The sequence below is a fragment of the Equus quagga genome, chromosome 11 (assembly GCF_021613505.1).
Source record: "Equus quagga isolate Etosha38 chromosome 11, UCLA_HA_Equagga_1.0, whole genome shotgun sequence".
Classification (NCBI taxonomy): Eukaryota; Metazoa; Chordata; class Mammalia; order Perissodactyla; family Equidae; genus Equus; species Equus quagga.
Window position 1 is genome coordinate 94,200,731 of NC_060277.1, and position 16,630 is coordinate 94,217,360.

General features: G+C 48.7%; 1 protein-coding gene across 1 annotated transcript; it reads left to right on the forward strand.

The window, feature by feature from the left end:
* Nucleotides 1-2,261: 2,261 nt before the first annotated feature.
* PSMD3 (proteasome 26S subunit, non-ATPase 3) lies at nt 2,262-16,579 on the forward strand. Its single transcript, XM_046675686.1, has 12 exons — nt 2,262-2,639; nt 5,612-5,802; nt 7,647-7,784; nt 9,033-9,169; nt 10,092-10,282; nt 10,443-10,546; nt 13,821-13,935; nt 14,042-14,161; nt 14,305-14,408; nt 14,677-14,832; nt 15,861-15,911; nt 16,117-16,579. Exons 1-12 carry the CDS (start codon nt 2,420-2,422, stop codon nt 16,192-16,194), a joined length of 1,605 nt encoding a protein of 534 aa, XP_046531642.1. The 5' UTR covers nt 2,262-2,419; the 3' UTR covers nt 16,195-16,579.
* The last annotated feature ends 51 nt before the right edge of the window (nt 16,580-16,630 follow it).

Sequence of the window (16,630 nt, forward strand, 5' to 3'; positions counted from 1 at the left end):
ATAAGGAAATTCTGAATTTGTGCCAGGAAAAAAAATAGACATTATCATGCTACATATAGACCATATGTACATCTTAAGGCCAGATGGAAATTGCTCGAAGAACTATCAGGGTATAGAATTTGGAATCTAGATTCTAAAGTGAGAAGATCATCAAAGTAGCTTGTTTTCAAAGAGGAGTCTTTGGGGTCCTCTGGACTTGGGTTGAAGGATTGGGAAAGGCAAAGACCTAGAGATATATGGTACAAGCCCCAAACAAGAATAAGACAACTTCCAAGTCTATTGAATAGAAAGTGCAGATAGATCTTAACAAAAATAGTACTCCAAAAAAAGACTGACCCAAAACTTTTGAAAAGTAATTGTGATATTCTCTTCTTATTTCACCTTTCCCTCTTCTGCCCTCAGTCAGGGTGGTTGTGGGAGGAAGTGATGCGGGTAGGCTTGGCAGACGGACCTGCAAATATGGATCTTGTAATCTGATAAAACTGCTAGGTTCATACCATCCACCTCTGCCTAAAGCTGAGTTTTAACATCTTTCACCAATCTCTTATAGAATAGTTTTATAGGTGGAATAATTTCTCCCAGGTTTTTGGCCCCAGGAAGCAGACTCTCCCCCTTCTTAGCCACCCCCTGCCCAGACTAGTTCCCTCACTCACCAAGAATTCATGAGCCCGTGCCAAAAGCTTTGTGTTAGGCCACCATCCCCCATTCTGGGGCACCTTCCAACATCTCACTCTATTACTCAAGGACATACTGGGGAGCGATCTGCTGACTTGATTGTTTTTCTCTTGTGACGTAAACTTAGTAAAGAAGTGAGCTAACACCCTAACTAGCCAGAAGGGTAACTTCATAAGGATGAACAGCAAGGCTGTCTGTTTTCTTCCTCTGCCATTCTCGCCCACCTTCAGTTGCAGATACGGTGTTAGAAGAGGCTTTAATGAGTTTATTTCAGTGATGATTCAAAAGTCCTGTTATCTGTCCCTCAGCCCTAGGGGCAGTTAGGGAGGCATTGGTCAAGGCAATTTCCTAAAACTAGAGCACACATTTTTCCATTTAGCAAGTGGCTGTTTAGTGCAAGGAGCTATTTGCTGCGATAGTATGAAAAGGAAGATACAAAGAATATCTTCTCTCTATATAAAGGAGAATATGGTCAAAACATATTCTCTGCCCTCTAGGACCTTACAACAGGACTAGATTGTCTTGTAGAGTCTGACCTGGTCTAAAACTTAGGACTTTCATTTATGGAAGGGATAAAAGTTCCAAGATAGGGAGGGAGTTTTTGTTTTGTGTCTTAAGAAATTGCGACCTGTGTCTTCCTCCTGCAGAATCACTGGAAAACTCCTTTGAAAAATACGCGGACACGGTTTCTGGTCCAATCTCCCTCCCCTGGGAGATTCTCAGGCTCTCCTTAGGTACACTATTATTCTGATCCCCATTTCACTAGTGTCTGTCTGGATGCAGTACAGGCACCCCAACGGACTCCCTGAAGCCTCTGCCAATGGGGGCTTACACCCTCTTTCCTCTGGCCCCACAGTACACAGCAGCCCAGAAAACAGCTTCCAGCAGACTATATTCTGGAGCTGTCTGTTCTCGCTCCTCCCCCTGAACGTGCAAGCCCTGGGCCGTATGGGGTCGGCCCCTATCTTTTATTAAACTGGAGTGACTGTACACAAACGGACCCTCCCCCTCTCCGCACTCCCAGGCTGCAAAGATTTTATGCCTTCTTTTCAGCACTAGCTAAAATCTAACAAGAAGGTCTGAATCCCACAGGGTTCTTCCTACTCTCTAGTTTGGTTTTATTTTAAGCCCAACAGCCTAGCTCCACATCCCTCTTTCGCAGCTTCTTTATTTCCCTCAAGCCGGAAGCATCGGACCGCCATTGAGCACAACACTCTCGGAACTCAAAAAGGCAACCTCAGCAGGGGGCAAATAGAACGAGTTTGGGCAAGAAACCCGCCATCACACCCTGCGCTCCCATAGGCCCAAGCCACTCCACGCTGGGTGAGGCGCTCTTAGAGTCTGGTGCAACCCAGATTGGAGCCTGAGGGGACCTCTTGTGGACATGCCCGGAAATGCACTCGAGAGGAACGTGAAAGAAAATCAATACACTAAGGCACTCCAAAGAAAGCCCCATGAACCCCTACAGGCTCCTCCCCGCTCCTCCCTCGAAAATCCGCCTCCATCCTGCACTTCGGCTGTTGATTTCTTTCCCCTTTGTTGACTCGGCCATCGGCCCGCCGGGCCTGGCGTTTCCCAGAAGGCCTAGCGCCGGGAAGGGGTTTGCAGCTGCTCCGTCATCGTGCGGCCCGACGCGAGCGAGCCCGCGCTCGTGTGCATCCCGGCTCAGTTCCTGGTCTCTGGTGCGAGCGTTCACTCGAGGCCCCGGCCTCGGTCTCCGGACTAGGCCGCGACCGCGGGTGCCATGAAGCAGGAGGGCTCGGCGCGGCGCCGCGGCGCGGACAAGGCAAAGCCGCCGCCCGGCGGAGGGGAACAAGAACCACCGCCGCCCCCGGCCCCCCAGGACGTGGAGATGAAAGAGGAGGCGGCGACGGGTGGCGCGTCAACGGGGGAGGCCGACGGCAAGGCAGCGGCGGCGGCGGCTGAGCACTCCCAGAGAGAGCTGGACACTGTCACCTTGGAGGGTACGAGAACCCGGGCCGGGGACGTGCCGTGATCACGGGTGACAGCGCCCCGGTGACGCAAGCCTCCACCATCCCCGCTTCCTTAGGATCACCGCTAGTGCCCGCCTCCGCTACCCGGACACTCCCGACCCCAGACCCAATAACAACCTCTCCAGGCTCGGGACTCCTCCCTTCACACACACCCCCTCCCCTGACCTGGGGTTGCAACTAGAACTAGGTCTCGCTGGGTCTGTAGACTCCCTCTTCTAAGCCCTCCCCTCTGACCGATATATGATTGATCCCTCTAGAAACCAGTGGTTGTGCGTATTTGTGTGTGTAGAGGGAGCCAGGATGACGCAGAATACTGGCCCCTGAGTTCTGAGAGTGTACAAGAAGTTTCCGTTGTCTTGGTTACCTTTAACAAACTCCCCTGAAAGAACCATTTCTATTTAGTGTCTTGCTTCCTTATTTCTCTAATTACGGTGCCCAAACGACCCCTTTGCTTTTTTCCTCTGCTTTCAAGCTCTTACTCCTGTTTCTAAACGGTTTAAACACATACACACTTTCAACTTTTTGTCATCGTTTCTTTGAATTCCCAATACTCACCTTGGACCTAAACTATATACCAGTCCCGCCGTTTCTTTTTTCCCAGGTGTCCGTTCCCAGTTTTCTAGCGTTCTCTTGTTCCTCCGAGTTCATATGTCACTCTTCCTGCTTAGAGCATCCTGCCCACATTTGGAGTGGGTAAAATGAGAGCTTCCCAACGTCCCCCTGGGGCTGTTTTCCCGGTTCTGGATCAAGTGGGACCTGACTGTTGGGTTTTCTCTCTACTTAGCTGTATGAGAAACTAGCTCAAAGACATTGAGATAAGCAAAGCTATGCTTCTGGATGGCGCTTTTGAGGATGTGATAGTGTTGACTGCATCAGCTCCTCCTCTAAAGTTGGGCCACAGGATCATATCTAATAAAGAGCCTTTTACCTAAAATAACGTCGGCCAGTGGCAGAGGTGCCACTCAGCATTACTTACTGCGTATGTGCATAGGTTTCTTTTAAACACCATTTTCTATTATAAAGTCACTCATGTTCATTTTAGAAATTTTGGAAAATATGAGAAGTCTTAAGTAGCAGGGAAAAAAATCAACCATGGTTAACATTTTTTCCTGTGAAATTCTTCTGTGCTTTCTCATAATTGAGATTGAGTTATCTACAGTTTGGAACAAGGCATAACTAAATACAGATGATTTTGTGTGTTTTCATTTAACATGTCCATAAACCTAGTGAGCATTCAGTTTATTCCAGAGACATTTATTGAATACCTGATGTAGTGGTTAAGATTACAAGTTCTGGAATTAGTTTCTTGATCTTTGTAAATGAGAGTAATAGTACCTACTTCATTGGGTTGTCGTGAAGATTAAAATGCATAGAACTGTGCTTAGTACGTGGTGAACACATAGTAAACCCTCTGTAAATATTAGCTCTTATTATTCTATCGTTAATGTGACCCAGGCATCCTGTGCTAAGTATACACAGGTAGCTAAGAAGCTACCAATTGACTGCATCCCTTTATTCTTGAACATCTGTTTCCGGTTTCTTTCTATTGTAAATAGCTTTGTGACAGTCATCTTTGTGCCCGTTTTTAATTTACTTTTATAAGTATTTCTTCAGTATAGATTCTCTATATGGCTGAATCAAAAGGGTAAATGTTTTTAAGGTTGGTAAGTGTTGTCCAGAAAAGCTGTTCCGGTTTACATTATACCAGCAGAAATGTCCTGTTGGCCCCTGTACTCTGTTATTTTAAAAATGCTACTAATTTATTAGTTGAAAAATGTTTCTATTTGCACTTATTCGAATCCCAGTGAAATATGTTTTTCCTATCTGTTACTTGTTTGTCTTTCCTCTTTTTGTATTGTCTGTGTTCATTTTTATTTGTCTTAACCATTTATACAAGCTCTTTGTAGAATAAGAATATGAATCTTTGGTCACATTTGTTGCAAATAGTTTTCTTTTTTTTACACAGTTACTCAGAAGGATTTTTTTTTTTTTGAGGAAGATTAGCCCTGAGCTAACTTCTGCCAATCCTCCTCTTTTTGCTGAGGAAGACTGGCCCTGAGCTAACATCTGTGCCTATCTTCCTCTACTTTATACGTGGGACGCCTGCCACAGCATGGCTTGCCAAGCAGTGCCATGTCCGCACCCAGGATCCGAACCTGCGAGCTCCCCCACCACGGGCTGCCGAAGCGGAATGTGCACACTTAACCGCTGCGCCACTGGGCCAACCCCCAGAAGGATTTTTTATGAACTTGAGGTCATCAGTCTTTTGTGTGTGGGGGGGCCGATTTCTCCCATTGTTTACATTTAGAAAGTCTTTTCCTATTTAGAAATGTGATAAATCTTCATGTGTTTGCTTTGTTTCTCCATCGTTTTTTCCTTTCTTCCTCTGTCACTCTCTACCCCTTCCCCCACCCCCTCTTTATTTTTTGTTGTCTCTTTTTTTTTTTTTAAATGAAAGGTGTAGTAGCTCTTTTCTTCCATTTTGGTAGGTAGTGTTCTTGTTTTGGTGAGGAAGATTGACCCTGAGCTAACATCTGTTGCCAATCTTCCCCAGCCCCCCGCCCTTTTTTTTTCTCCCCAAATCCCCAATACATAGCTGTATATCCTAGTTGTAAGTCATTCTGGTTCTTCTGTGTGGGATGTGCCATAGCATGGCTTGATGAGCGGTGTGTAGGTCCACACCCACGATCCAAACTGGTGAGCCCCGGGCTGCTGAAGCAGAGCAGGCAAACTTAACCATTTGGCCATGGGGCCAGCCCCTTAAGTATGTCTTAAAGTCAATCTATGGAATCCATAAGTATTGCTTAACTTATTAGGGCAAAAGAGGTGATTGGCTACATCCTGCCCCTTTGTAAGAGACTCCCTAGAGCTACTTTCCTGGAGTGATGGGAGAGTAGGAAGACTTGGAAGTAACTGTTTTTTCCTCCTCTGGTACTCCACAGACATCAAGGAGCATGTGAAACAGCTGGAGAAAGCAGTTTCAGGCAAGGAGCCTCGATTTGTGCTAAGGGCCCTGCGGATGCTGCCTTCCACATCACGCCGCCTCAACCACTATGTTCTGTATAAGGCTGTGCATGGTTTCTTCACCTCAAATAATGCCACTCGAGACTTCTTGCTACCCTTCTTGGAAGAGGTAGGTGGGTCAAGCCGGCATAAAGTCGCCTTGACTTAAAGAGGACTTGATCTCGGACCCCCAGGATATAGTTGTTTCCCATCCTAAAGACCTGTCTTATTACCTGCTGTAGCAGAGTAGTGAAGGGAAGTAGCCCATTTTGTTACTCATCTGCCCACTAACAAGGGAGCCATCCTTCTGCCCTGTAGTGTCATTCTTCTGAGTCAGGGAAAGGAGCTGGGAATCAGGACCTTTCCAGCCAAACTCATTTCACACTGCCCCCCAGCATGGACCCTCTCCTCCAGTTGGGTGACATCTCCCTTGCTCTAGGAGGCGGTGCCACCTCCTCTTTGCCTCCAAAGCTTCACCGTGGAGGATATATAGAATAGTGGTTAAGAGCACAGGTTTTGGAGATATAGTTGAATTTGAATCCAAACTCTACCATTTGGTACTTGTGAGACTTGGGCAATGACCTAACCTCCTTGTGCCTCCTTTTCTTTATTTGTTAAATGTGATAAACAGGTCTGAGAGGCTTGTGGGGAGTGGGATAAAGCTGTTAGAACAGTGCCTGGCACAAAGTGCATGCCACTGAAGTTAATCTGATGGTGGTAGTGGCCTCTGCACCAGGAGAGACCTCTCCTTTTCCTTTCTGCTGTAAAATCCTCCGTATCATTCATGGTATAGTCCAGGTCCTGCCCAGACTTCATTGACCCTTCCACCACCTTTCTCTCTGTAAAACCCCATATGTTACAGTCTGTTCCATAGATGTAAAAACTCAGGGGCTGGCCCAGTGGCATAGCTTGGCAAGCCATGCTGTGGTAGGCGTCCCACATAGAAAGTAGAGGAAGATGGGCCTGGATGTTAGCTGAGGGCCAGGCTTCCTCAGCAAAAAGAGGAAGACTGGCAGTAGTTAGCTCAGGGCTAATCTTCCTCAAAAAAAAAAGAGAACATAGATGTAAAAACTCAGAAAATCCCTTAAGGTGGAACAAGGCAGAGTTTATTGTCTGGAAAGGGGAAAGCACCATCCTCCAACCCCACCGGGAATAGTTTTAACCTTGACTTTTCTAAATTCATCCAACATGATCACTTTTGGAGCTAACTGTAACACATTATTCCGGTTTTGGTGACTAGATCTGAAAAGAAATACGGTGTATATGTCAATTTCCTCTTTTCCCACCAAAAAAAATTTTGTCTCATTAGTGTGTTTTTTGTTTTTTGTTTTTTTTTATGAGGAAGATTGACCCTGAGCTAACATCTGTGCCAGTCTTCCTCTTTTTTTTTTTCTCCCCAGAGCTCCAGTACATAGTTGTATTTCCTAATTGTAGGTCATTCTAGTTCTTCTATGTAGAATGCCACCACAGCATGCCTTGATGAATGCTGTGTATGTCTGTGCCCAGAATCTGAACTGGTGAACCCCGGGCTGCAAAAGCAGAGTGCGTGAACTTAACCACTCAGCCATGGGGCCGGCCCTTTGTCTCATTATTCTTGATCTCGTCTCTAGAATTGTATCTCCTCATTAAACCGTATCTGATAGAATTTGCAGTGGTTCCAGGTATGGTAATTTAATCTCTCTCCTTAGATTGTAGGCTCTTTGAGGGATCCTTAGATCATCTCTTCTGTGCCCATCATCTTCTGTGAAGATGTCTGTTATACTACTGTAACCCCTTATTGTAGGTATTGTATTACCAGCCTCCTTGACTTCCTTCGGGAAGAGATTGTGTCGTCTTTATTTTGTATCCCCAGCATCTAGAAAAATCTTGGCACATCGCAGGCACTCAATAAATATTTGTTAAAATATGTAAGTGTTCACTAAATTCTGATTGACCTGACTTAGCTTTTCCATGGTAACTCACATCCTCTCCCAGCCCATGGACACAGAAGCCGATTTACAGTTCCGTCCTCGAACAGGAAAAGCTGCGTCGGTGCCCCTCCTCCCCGAGGTGGAAGCCTATCTCCAGCTCCTCATGGTCATCTTCCTGATGAACAGCAAGCGCTACAAAGAGGTACCCAGGGCCAGTGACAGTGATTAACATGCCCCAGGCAGTGCGAGGGGTTTGCGGGGGAGGCTGTCTCTAGTGAAGAAATGGAGATATCACTGGGTTGCTAACTATCCCCGAGGCTTCCCCCGTGTGAGAATGCGCCTGACCCCACATCCTGGGAAGCCCCTCAACTCCTGCTCGGGCACCGTGGGAAAGGGCTGGCAGTGGCCACTCTACCTGTCTGTGGTGCAGGCCAGCATAGTGGATTCTTTGGGGGAAAGTAGGGGATTTGGAGACAGAAAGACCTGGGTTCAGGTCCCAGCTATACCTTAGGCAATTTAATTTCTCCTAGCTGTATATAAAATGGGAAAACACTGTCCACCTTACAAGATTATCATTAGTACTAAATAAAGTAATATGTTTAAAACTACTTAGCATGATGAGCTGCACATAGGAAGCTCTCACAATGTTTTAATAAATGGCAGCTGCTGTTATGGGACTGCACGCCTCCCTTTTGGATACTACACTTCCACCACTCCCTCCAGCTGGGGCCAACTTCTTTGTCAGTCACAGCCACTGTCCCAAGCACACACTCAAGAAATGACGGGTCCCACTCCTCAGTTCCATATTTTGTTTTTCCCTTGCCTTGCCAACTGGTTGGTTTTTGTTTTGTTTTGTTTTAGATGTGATTGAACCCGCTTTAAAGTGTACAGTTCAGTGGTTTTTGGTAAATTCACAAAGTTGTGCAACCATCATCACTATCTAATTCCAGAACATTTTCATCACCCCAAAAGAAACACCGTACCTGTTAGTAGTCACTCCTCATTCTCGCCTCACCCCAAGGCCTGGCAACCACTAATCTACTTTCTCTCTTAGGGACTTACCCTATTCTGGACATTTTGTATAAATGAAATTATATAACGTGTGGCCTTTTGTGTCTAGCTTCTTTCACTTAGCCTAATGTTTTCAAGGTTTATCCGTGTTGTAGCATTTATCTGTACTCTATTCCTTTTTATGGATGAATAATATTCCATTGTATGGATATGCCACATTTTATTTATCCCTTCATCAGGTGAGGGACACTGGGTTGTTTGTAGTTTTTGGTTGTTATGAATAATGCTGCTGTGGACATTTGTGTACAGATTTTTCTGTGAACATGTTTTCACTTCTTTAGGATATATACCTAGGAGGGAAATTGCTGGCTCATATGATAGCTCCATGTTTAACTTGTTGAGGAACTGCCACTTGATTCTCTGTTGGCTGCCTCCCTAGGCACAGAAGATCTCTGATGACCTGATGCAGAAGATCAGCACTCAGAACCGCCGGGCCCTGGACCTCGTGGCAGCAAAGTGTTACTATTATCATGCCCGGGTCTATGAGTTCCTGGACAAGCTGGATGTGGTGCGCAGGTACCGGTGGCCAAGGGTCTCGCACGGCCCTGGGGTCAGAGATGTGCTCAGTCACTACCACAGAGCTGTGTACTTGCAGAGAGAGTTAAGCTGTTAGATAAAAGGTGCCCAGCAGAAAATTGGGGTAATGGTTAACATGCCCTGGGCCATGGAGGGGTTGAGAGAGGGACTGATACTAGATGAGGAAACAGAGATAACCACCAGGCTGTATGAACTGCCCCAGGCTCTCCTCACCCCACCTCAAGGGAAGACATTGGTAGGTCAAGGGTAGAAGGACAGGCTGGAAAACATTTCACTCCTCTGCTGAAAACCTGCAGTGCCTTACCCCTTCCCTCAGAGAAAAGCCAAAGTCCTCATGACAGCTTATAAGGCCTGACTTGATCCAGCCCCTGTTCCTGCCTCCTTGACTGTATCTCCCACTGCTCCCCCAGCTCTCTCTCAGCCACATTGGCCTCCTTGCTCTTCCTTGGCATCCAGGCACACACTGCCTTACAGTCTTTGTGCTGGCTCTTCCCTCTGCCACAAATCCTCCTCTCCCTACCTCCTTCAAGGCTTTGCTTAACTGTTACTTTTTCAGTGAGTCCTGTGCTGACCAAGCTGTTTAAAATCACCCCCATCCTCCTCACCTCCTGTGGTCTCCGTTGCACTTACCCTCATGTCTCCATAGCCCCTACCATCTTCTGTCATGTGACATAATACACTGCTTATCATGATCATTGTCTGGTTCCCCCACTAGAATGCTAGTCCCCTGAGAGCAGAGTTTTGTCATTCTTTGTGCACCTAGAATAGTCACACATTTAGTGAATAACCAGAAAAGCAGTTTGTATCACTTTTTAAGGAGTTGAGAGAATGGAGAGGTCAGAGGCAGTTCAAAGAGTTGTGATTTGAGGCCTTTGGCGTCTTTTTTCTTTCCTTCTTGAAGCTTCTTGCATGCTCGGCTCCGCACAGCCACGCTTCGGCATGATGCGGATGGGCAGGCCACCCTGCTGAACCTCCTGCTGCGGAACTACCTGCACTACAGCTTGTACGACCAGGCCGAGAAGCTGGTGTCCAAGTCCGTGTTCCCCGAGCAGGCCAACAACAACGAGTGGGCAAGGTACCTCTACTACACAGGTGAGCAGGGGCCCAACCCCAAGTCAGAGGTTGGCTCGCTTGGTGCACGTTTTCTGAAAATGTGGTGCACTCGGTGCTTGAGGCCCGTTTGGCACTCTGGTTTACAGGGGGTTTGGATGACACCCTTCTCTTGATCCACTCTCCTCTTCTCTGCGCCCAGGGCGAATCAAAGCCATCCAGCTGGAGTACTCAGAGGCCCGGAGAACAATGACCAATGCCCTTCGCAAGGCTCCTCAGCACACAGCTGTCGGCTTCAAACAGACGGTGAGCTGCAGTTCTCGTCCCTTCGCCACTTACCCACCTGCTACCACGGTAGTTGTTTCCCTATAGGAGGGACCAGGGAAAGTTTTCTTCATCTTCATTAGCTGAAAGGTTGCATCAGATGTCTGGGCACAGCATTGTTCAGAGCACTTCGAGCAGACACAACCTGCACCTCTAGCAGTTCATGTTCAGCATATTCTCCTTGATAGATGGGTTTGGAATATTCCTCATTCCCCAGCACTTCTTACAGTCCTTCCAGGCATGGGCCTGGATTGTGTTGATAAACTCCAGGCTCTTACCTGGTCCTTCACATGCCTGTTAAGGAGCAATGTTGTCTGTGGCTAGGGAACCCAGAAAATCTCCCTAAGGCTGACTGACTCAGGCGGAGATAAACCTTGGCCACCTAAGAGCTGTCAGTCACAACATATTTTTTGAGTGCTGATCTTGATATTAGGCATTGTGAGGGATAGAAAAGAAGGATGAGAAATGGTATTTGCCTTTGAAGAAATAGAAGAAGAACACTGACTCAAAGTTTGTGTAAAGTCACAGAGCCTGGTAGCCAGAATTTGGACCCAGCTTGCCCAACTACCAACCTCTGCTCCTACCTGATGCAACATCCACCTCCTAGAGCCCTTGCCTAGAGCACAGGCTGCAAGGATGGGTCAGTGTGGTGGGAGATTTGGTTCGTTTCCGTTGAGCAGTTCAGAAAAAGCCAGATTTGGTTTTGGTCAAATAATTAAAGAGATCTTAAAGAAAAAAGTTAAATTTGATCTGATTTTTGAAAGATGGGTGGGATTTTCACAGAAAAGAACAGCTTTTCAGACACAAAGGTACATGTTCAAGATGTTAGATTGCTTAGAATATAAGGCACACACTAAAGTTTCTTCTAAAAATACAAATAATTAACATATAGACTGTGTCAGGTACCAGAGGAGAGGCATTGTGGGGTAAAGCAGTGTTTTCAAACCAGATTTTACTGTGGATGCGTAAGATTTCAAAATTTTCTGTGGTGGAGCCAGGTGGCAGAAAGGAGCAGAGGGAGCTGGACTGAAGTCTTTGGCCCATGGCCTGTTGGTAAGGGAGCTGGGAAAGAGATGGCTTGGCTGCTTGAGAGGAGAAGAAGCAGAGTTGGGGGAACTTTGCACCCAGAGAGACTTAAGTAGTAGGTGGTGGGCCAAGGCCTTCAAGGAGACAGGAAGGAATGGGATAAAAAGAGCACACGTGGAGAAGCTAGCTTTAGGTATAAATGGGAAGGGTGAGAATGGTGAAGAGAGACATAAAGAGGAGTCCACAGTGGAACCCTTCAAAAGCTTATCTGTCCAGAGTAAAGTCCACATTCTTTCCTTGGGTGATCTTATTTCTTTCATAGCTCAACGTTTCCCCTCCGTGGTGCTTCACCGAAGTCTGTTACTGATTGTCTTGGTCTGCTCGGGCTGCCATAACAAGGCACCACAGACTGGGTAGCTTAAACAACAGAATTTTATTTTGTGACAGTTCTGAAGGCTAGCAGTCCAAGATCAGGGTGTCAGTACAGTTGGTTTCTTCTGAGGGCCTCTCTTTTGCTTGTTGATGGCCGTCTTCTTCCAGTGTCTTCAATGGTCTTCCTTCTGTGCGTGTCTGTGTCCTAATTTCTTCTTATAAGGACACCAGTCATGTGGGATTGGGGCCCACTCATATGACTTCCTTTTACCTTAATTACCTTTTTCAAGGCCCTATCTCCAAATATAGTCACATTGTGAGGTACTGGAGGGTTAGGAACTTGAATGTATGAATTTGGGGGTTCACAGAGCACCAGACCTACAAATCCAACTTCCCACCGCACATCTCTTTATAGATAGTCCCTCACACTCAGCTTGTCCAGAACAAACCCCCCTGGGCGCCCCTCACCAGTCCTTCCTCCTGCTCTTGGGATCCTTGGGATCGTCTCAGACTCCTCTCCCCCTCCTTCCCCGTCACTGAGTCATCTGTTGATTTGCCTCCATGTCTTTTGTATTTGCCTCCTCTCTCATATTGCCAGTGCCCTTGTTCGAGCCACTAACATTTCTTGTTCCACACAACTGCCTGCCTAAGCAGAGCTCAAGGCCTGTCTTTGCCTTGCCCAGGACGCTTGCATTGCTTTCCACTGCCTGCCCAGTAGAGTGTCGTAAGTCTTGTGAGGTGGACAGGCCAGGGAGTATTGTTGTTATGCCCATTTTAGGGATGAGGAAACCAAGGACTCAGTTGCCCAGCGTTTCCTAGCTGATGAATGGAGACTAGACCTCAGCATTCTGTCACCATCTCTGAAACCAGCCTGGCATTCAAGATTGCATGTCCCCAGACTGGCCCCAGTCATCCTTCCTGATAGCCCCCATACTCCCTCGAGGAGTGTCCTCGCACTTGCCTGCCTCTGTTCCAGCCTGTTCCCTTGACTGAAATGTTCTCGCTCCTTTTTCTGCTTTTTCAGAATCCTTAAGGCACATATTAACGTGGGTTTCTCCTCACTCACAGATTACTCAAGGACAGGGCAGCCTCGTGGGTGTATGTGGTGGGGTGAAGAGCCCTTGCCCAGATAGGGGCATGATCACCCACTACCCATTTTAATCCCTCACCTCCCTCGTGACACTTGCTGTTGGGTGATTCAGCTGTCTGTGTTCTGTCGCCCCTACTTTGTGGGAAGCTCCTTAATTGCTGGGCATTGTCCCCTCCGCTGTAGTTTTCCTTACACGGCGCTGTATCCACGGTAGGCACTATTCAGAAATACCGCACGGTTTTATGGAGGGAGGAAGGGCCCGATTTTCCAGCCAACCTTCTACGTCCATACGCAGCTCGTTCACCGAGGTTCTGCCAGGCTCCTTTCCTCTGCTTCTGCCTCTACCCAGATAACTAGTGCTACACGTTGTTCACCTCCTCTCCTCCAGAAACATCCGTGTCCTTAACCGGCATCTTTGACTGACTTTCCATTCCATTCCCCAGGCCTCTAGGCCCTGTTCCCTCACCATTTCTGAGCCACAGAGCCTGCCCAACTGGCCTATACTTCAGAGCGTTGCCCTTTCAGAGTGGTGTGTGCACTGACTGGCCAAATGAAATGAAGCTTAGGGCTGAGTGCCTGGCTCCAAAGGCGGGGTTTCAATTCCGTGCCCAGCACAGGTGTTGAGTGCTTTTTCCTCTCTCCATGGGCCTAATCACAGTGCCGCTTTTCCCATTTCTCAGTATGTCTGACTGAATCAAAGCCCCATTTCATTCTCTTCCACCTGGTGGAGCTCCTTGCCCACTGCGTTCCTGTGTCACACTCTGCCAGGTGCACAAGCTTCTTATTGTGGTGGAGCTGTTGCTGGGAGAGATCCCGGACCGGCTACAGTTCCGTCAGCCATCCCTCAAGCGTTCGCTCATGCCCTACTTCCTTCTGACCCAAGGTAAGGCTGGTCCCCCTCCTGGAGCCTGCCAGACCCTCTGGCACTGTGGCCTCTTTGATGTGTATACCCATTTGCATCATCTAATCCACTCCTTGCCCCCCTGCAGCTGTCAGGACAGGAAACCTAGCCAAGTTCAACCAGGTCCTGGATCAGTTTGGGGAGAAGTTTCAGGCAGATGGGACCTATACCCTCATCATCCGACTGCGGCACAACGTCATTAAGACAGGTATGGGTCAGGCTCTGAGGAGCCCCTGGGAGAGCAGGACCTAGACTAGGCTTCTCTATGGGACGGGGACAACCCTGTGGGTGCCCGTGGGCAGGTAAGGGTCTGTGCCCACCCTGCTCACCCCATCACTGCTTCCTCTTCAGGTGTGCGCATGATCAGCCTCTCCTATTCCCGAATCTCCCTGGCCGACATCGCCCAGAAGCTGCAGCTGGACAGCCCAGAGGATGCAGAGTTCATTGTTGCCAAGGTGGGGCTGGTTCAGGCACCGCAGTGGCCCAGGTTGTTCCTGCCTTAGTTCATGGGTGGGAGTGGATGGAGATTGGCCACGGAGGGGGTGGGTGAAGCGGTGGCATAGCCTTTCAGGGAGTGCTGGTCCTGCAGTGACACTCAGAAGTTGCCGGAGAGAGACAGTGTGTGAGTGTGTGAGAGTAGGAGGAGGATGAAGGGATGGGACAGGAAGGTCTAGGACGTAGAAGATGGGCTTTCTGGTGACTTTCCTCCCTGGGGACCTGCAGGCCATCCGGGATGGCGTCATTGAGGCCAGCATCAACCACGAGAAGGGCTACGTCCAGTCCAAGGAGATGATTGATATCTATTCCACCCGGGAGCCCCAGCTCGCCTTCCACCAGCGCATCTCCTTCTGCCTAGATATCCACAACATGTCCGTCAAGGTGAGACGCCCTTGGCTGCAGAGGCGAGCTTGGCAGCAGCACGCCCCTCCCTCCACACCTGGAGATTCCTCGGAGAAGATGGGCTTGGTTTGGGCCTGGTTCCCAGCCCATCTCTGTAAAATCATTGAATGGCGGGGCAGGGGGCCCAGAGGGGGCAAAGCACTTTGCTTGTGGGACCTTCACAACACCTTCCGTTGCTTTTAAAGGATCTGGTTGCCAGGGAGGACCAGACAGGGATTCTGGGTGCAGGGTTCTAGATTTGTGTCCAAATTTGAGGCATTTACCTTCTCTGAGCCTCTTTCCCACTCTGTGAAGCTGAGAGTGAGACATGACCTGCCCTGCCTGCTTCGCAGGGTCAGCGAGATTGAATGAGATCACTGTTAGGGCACTCAGGAAGTCTAAACTGTGTGGAAGGTAGGGCTGGGGCCTAGTTCCGCAAAAGGCTGTTAGTCCTTACGTCACGCACTGAATTAGGTGGTGGTGCTGTTTGGCTGCCGAACTGTTTCCTGGTCTCCTTCCCCCAGGAAACCAGGGATATTGCTGCCTTGCGTAAAATCAGCCAAATGCCGTGCTCCACAGGCCACACGAGGCCCTTGGTGATCAGTGCCCAGGCCTCTAGCCTCACTTCCCACGACCGCTCCCCCTACTCTCTTCCTGCTTTCTCATCCTCCTCTCCGCCACTGAACCCAGCCAGGCCTTTTCACAAGTTGACTCCTCTCCTGGAATGCCTTTCCTCCATTCCCACTACTAGTCCATTCTTCCTCCTTTTTCTCCTCACTGCAGTGCCCCTCCCAGCCCTATAGAGAGAGTTGGTCATTTATACCTCCAGATCCTCCTAATTCTGTTTTTTAGTATTTACCACTTGGTGATGTAATAATTAGTTTCCATGCCTGGCTCCCCCACTAGACTAAATTGGAGAGTGAATAACCTATCTTAGTCATATCTAATGCCTGGTACACAGAAGGAGCACAATAAATGTTAAGTTGATGCCTCCTCTTCATCTTGCTCCCGTCTCTGCTATGCTTCAGGCCATGAGGTTTCCTCCCAAATCGTACAACAAGGACTTGGAGTCTGCAGAGGTAAGCTGCCTTCTTCTTTGAGTAAGACTGAAACCAGAGAGGGAAGAGGGGAGTTTCTGGAAGATCGGGGCCAGCTCTGAAGCTTTGGTAGCCCCTGACCTTGGGATGGGCCAGGCTGGGTGAAGCACTGAGGGAGCGAGCCCGGCTGGTCCTCAGCAGCCCGGCTGGTCCTCAGCAGCCCGGCCCTCCCCACCCCCTTCCCCAGGAGCGGCGGGAGCGAGAGCAGCAGGACTTGGAGTTTGCCAAGGAGATGGCGGAGGATGATGACGACAGCTTCCCTTGAGCTGGGGGGCTGGGGAGGGGTGGGCGAATGGGGATTGGCTCGTTATCTTCCCCCTTCGGGGTCCCTTGCCCAGGGAACTGGCCCCTTTTTCCACACACGGCTCACAGACTGCATACACGCAGGGGCTGAGGGGTGCAGGGAACCAGCCACCCCCACCTCACCCCAGGGCCCCTCCCCAGCCGGTGACGTAGCACACAGTGGGCAGGAGGGCGGGCAGGCAGCCTCCCCAGGGCAGGGTCCTGGTTAGTGATGTGGGCAGCGAGATGGGGGGAGTAGCCCTGTGCTCTCCTCCAGGGAGTAGGGGACTGGAATTGGGACATGTGTTGGGTTGTACGTTTTTTGAAGCTTCAGTTATGATTTTTAAACAATAAAAAGTTCTCCAAAGCTTTTTGTGCACCAGTTAATGATTATGCTTTGCTCTCAAACCTGCAGTATT

Excerpts from the sequence above, each read along its gene's own strand:
- PSMD3 (XM_046675686.1), top strand. The coding sequence starts at position 2,420 with ATGAAGCAGGAGGGCTCGGCGCGGCGCCGCGGCGCGGACAAGGCAAAG. Across the intron at positions 5,803-7,646 it reads TGCTACCCTTCTTGGAAGAG|CCCATGGACACAGAAGCCGA; the intron begins GTAGGTGGGTCA and ends ATCCTCTCCCAG. Across the intron at positions 14,833-15,860 it reads TCCACAACATGTCCGTCAAG|GCCATGAGGTTTCCTCCCAA; the intron begins GTGAGACGCCCT and ends GCTATGCTTCAG.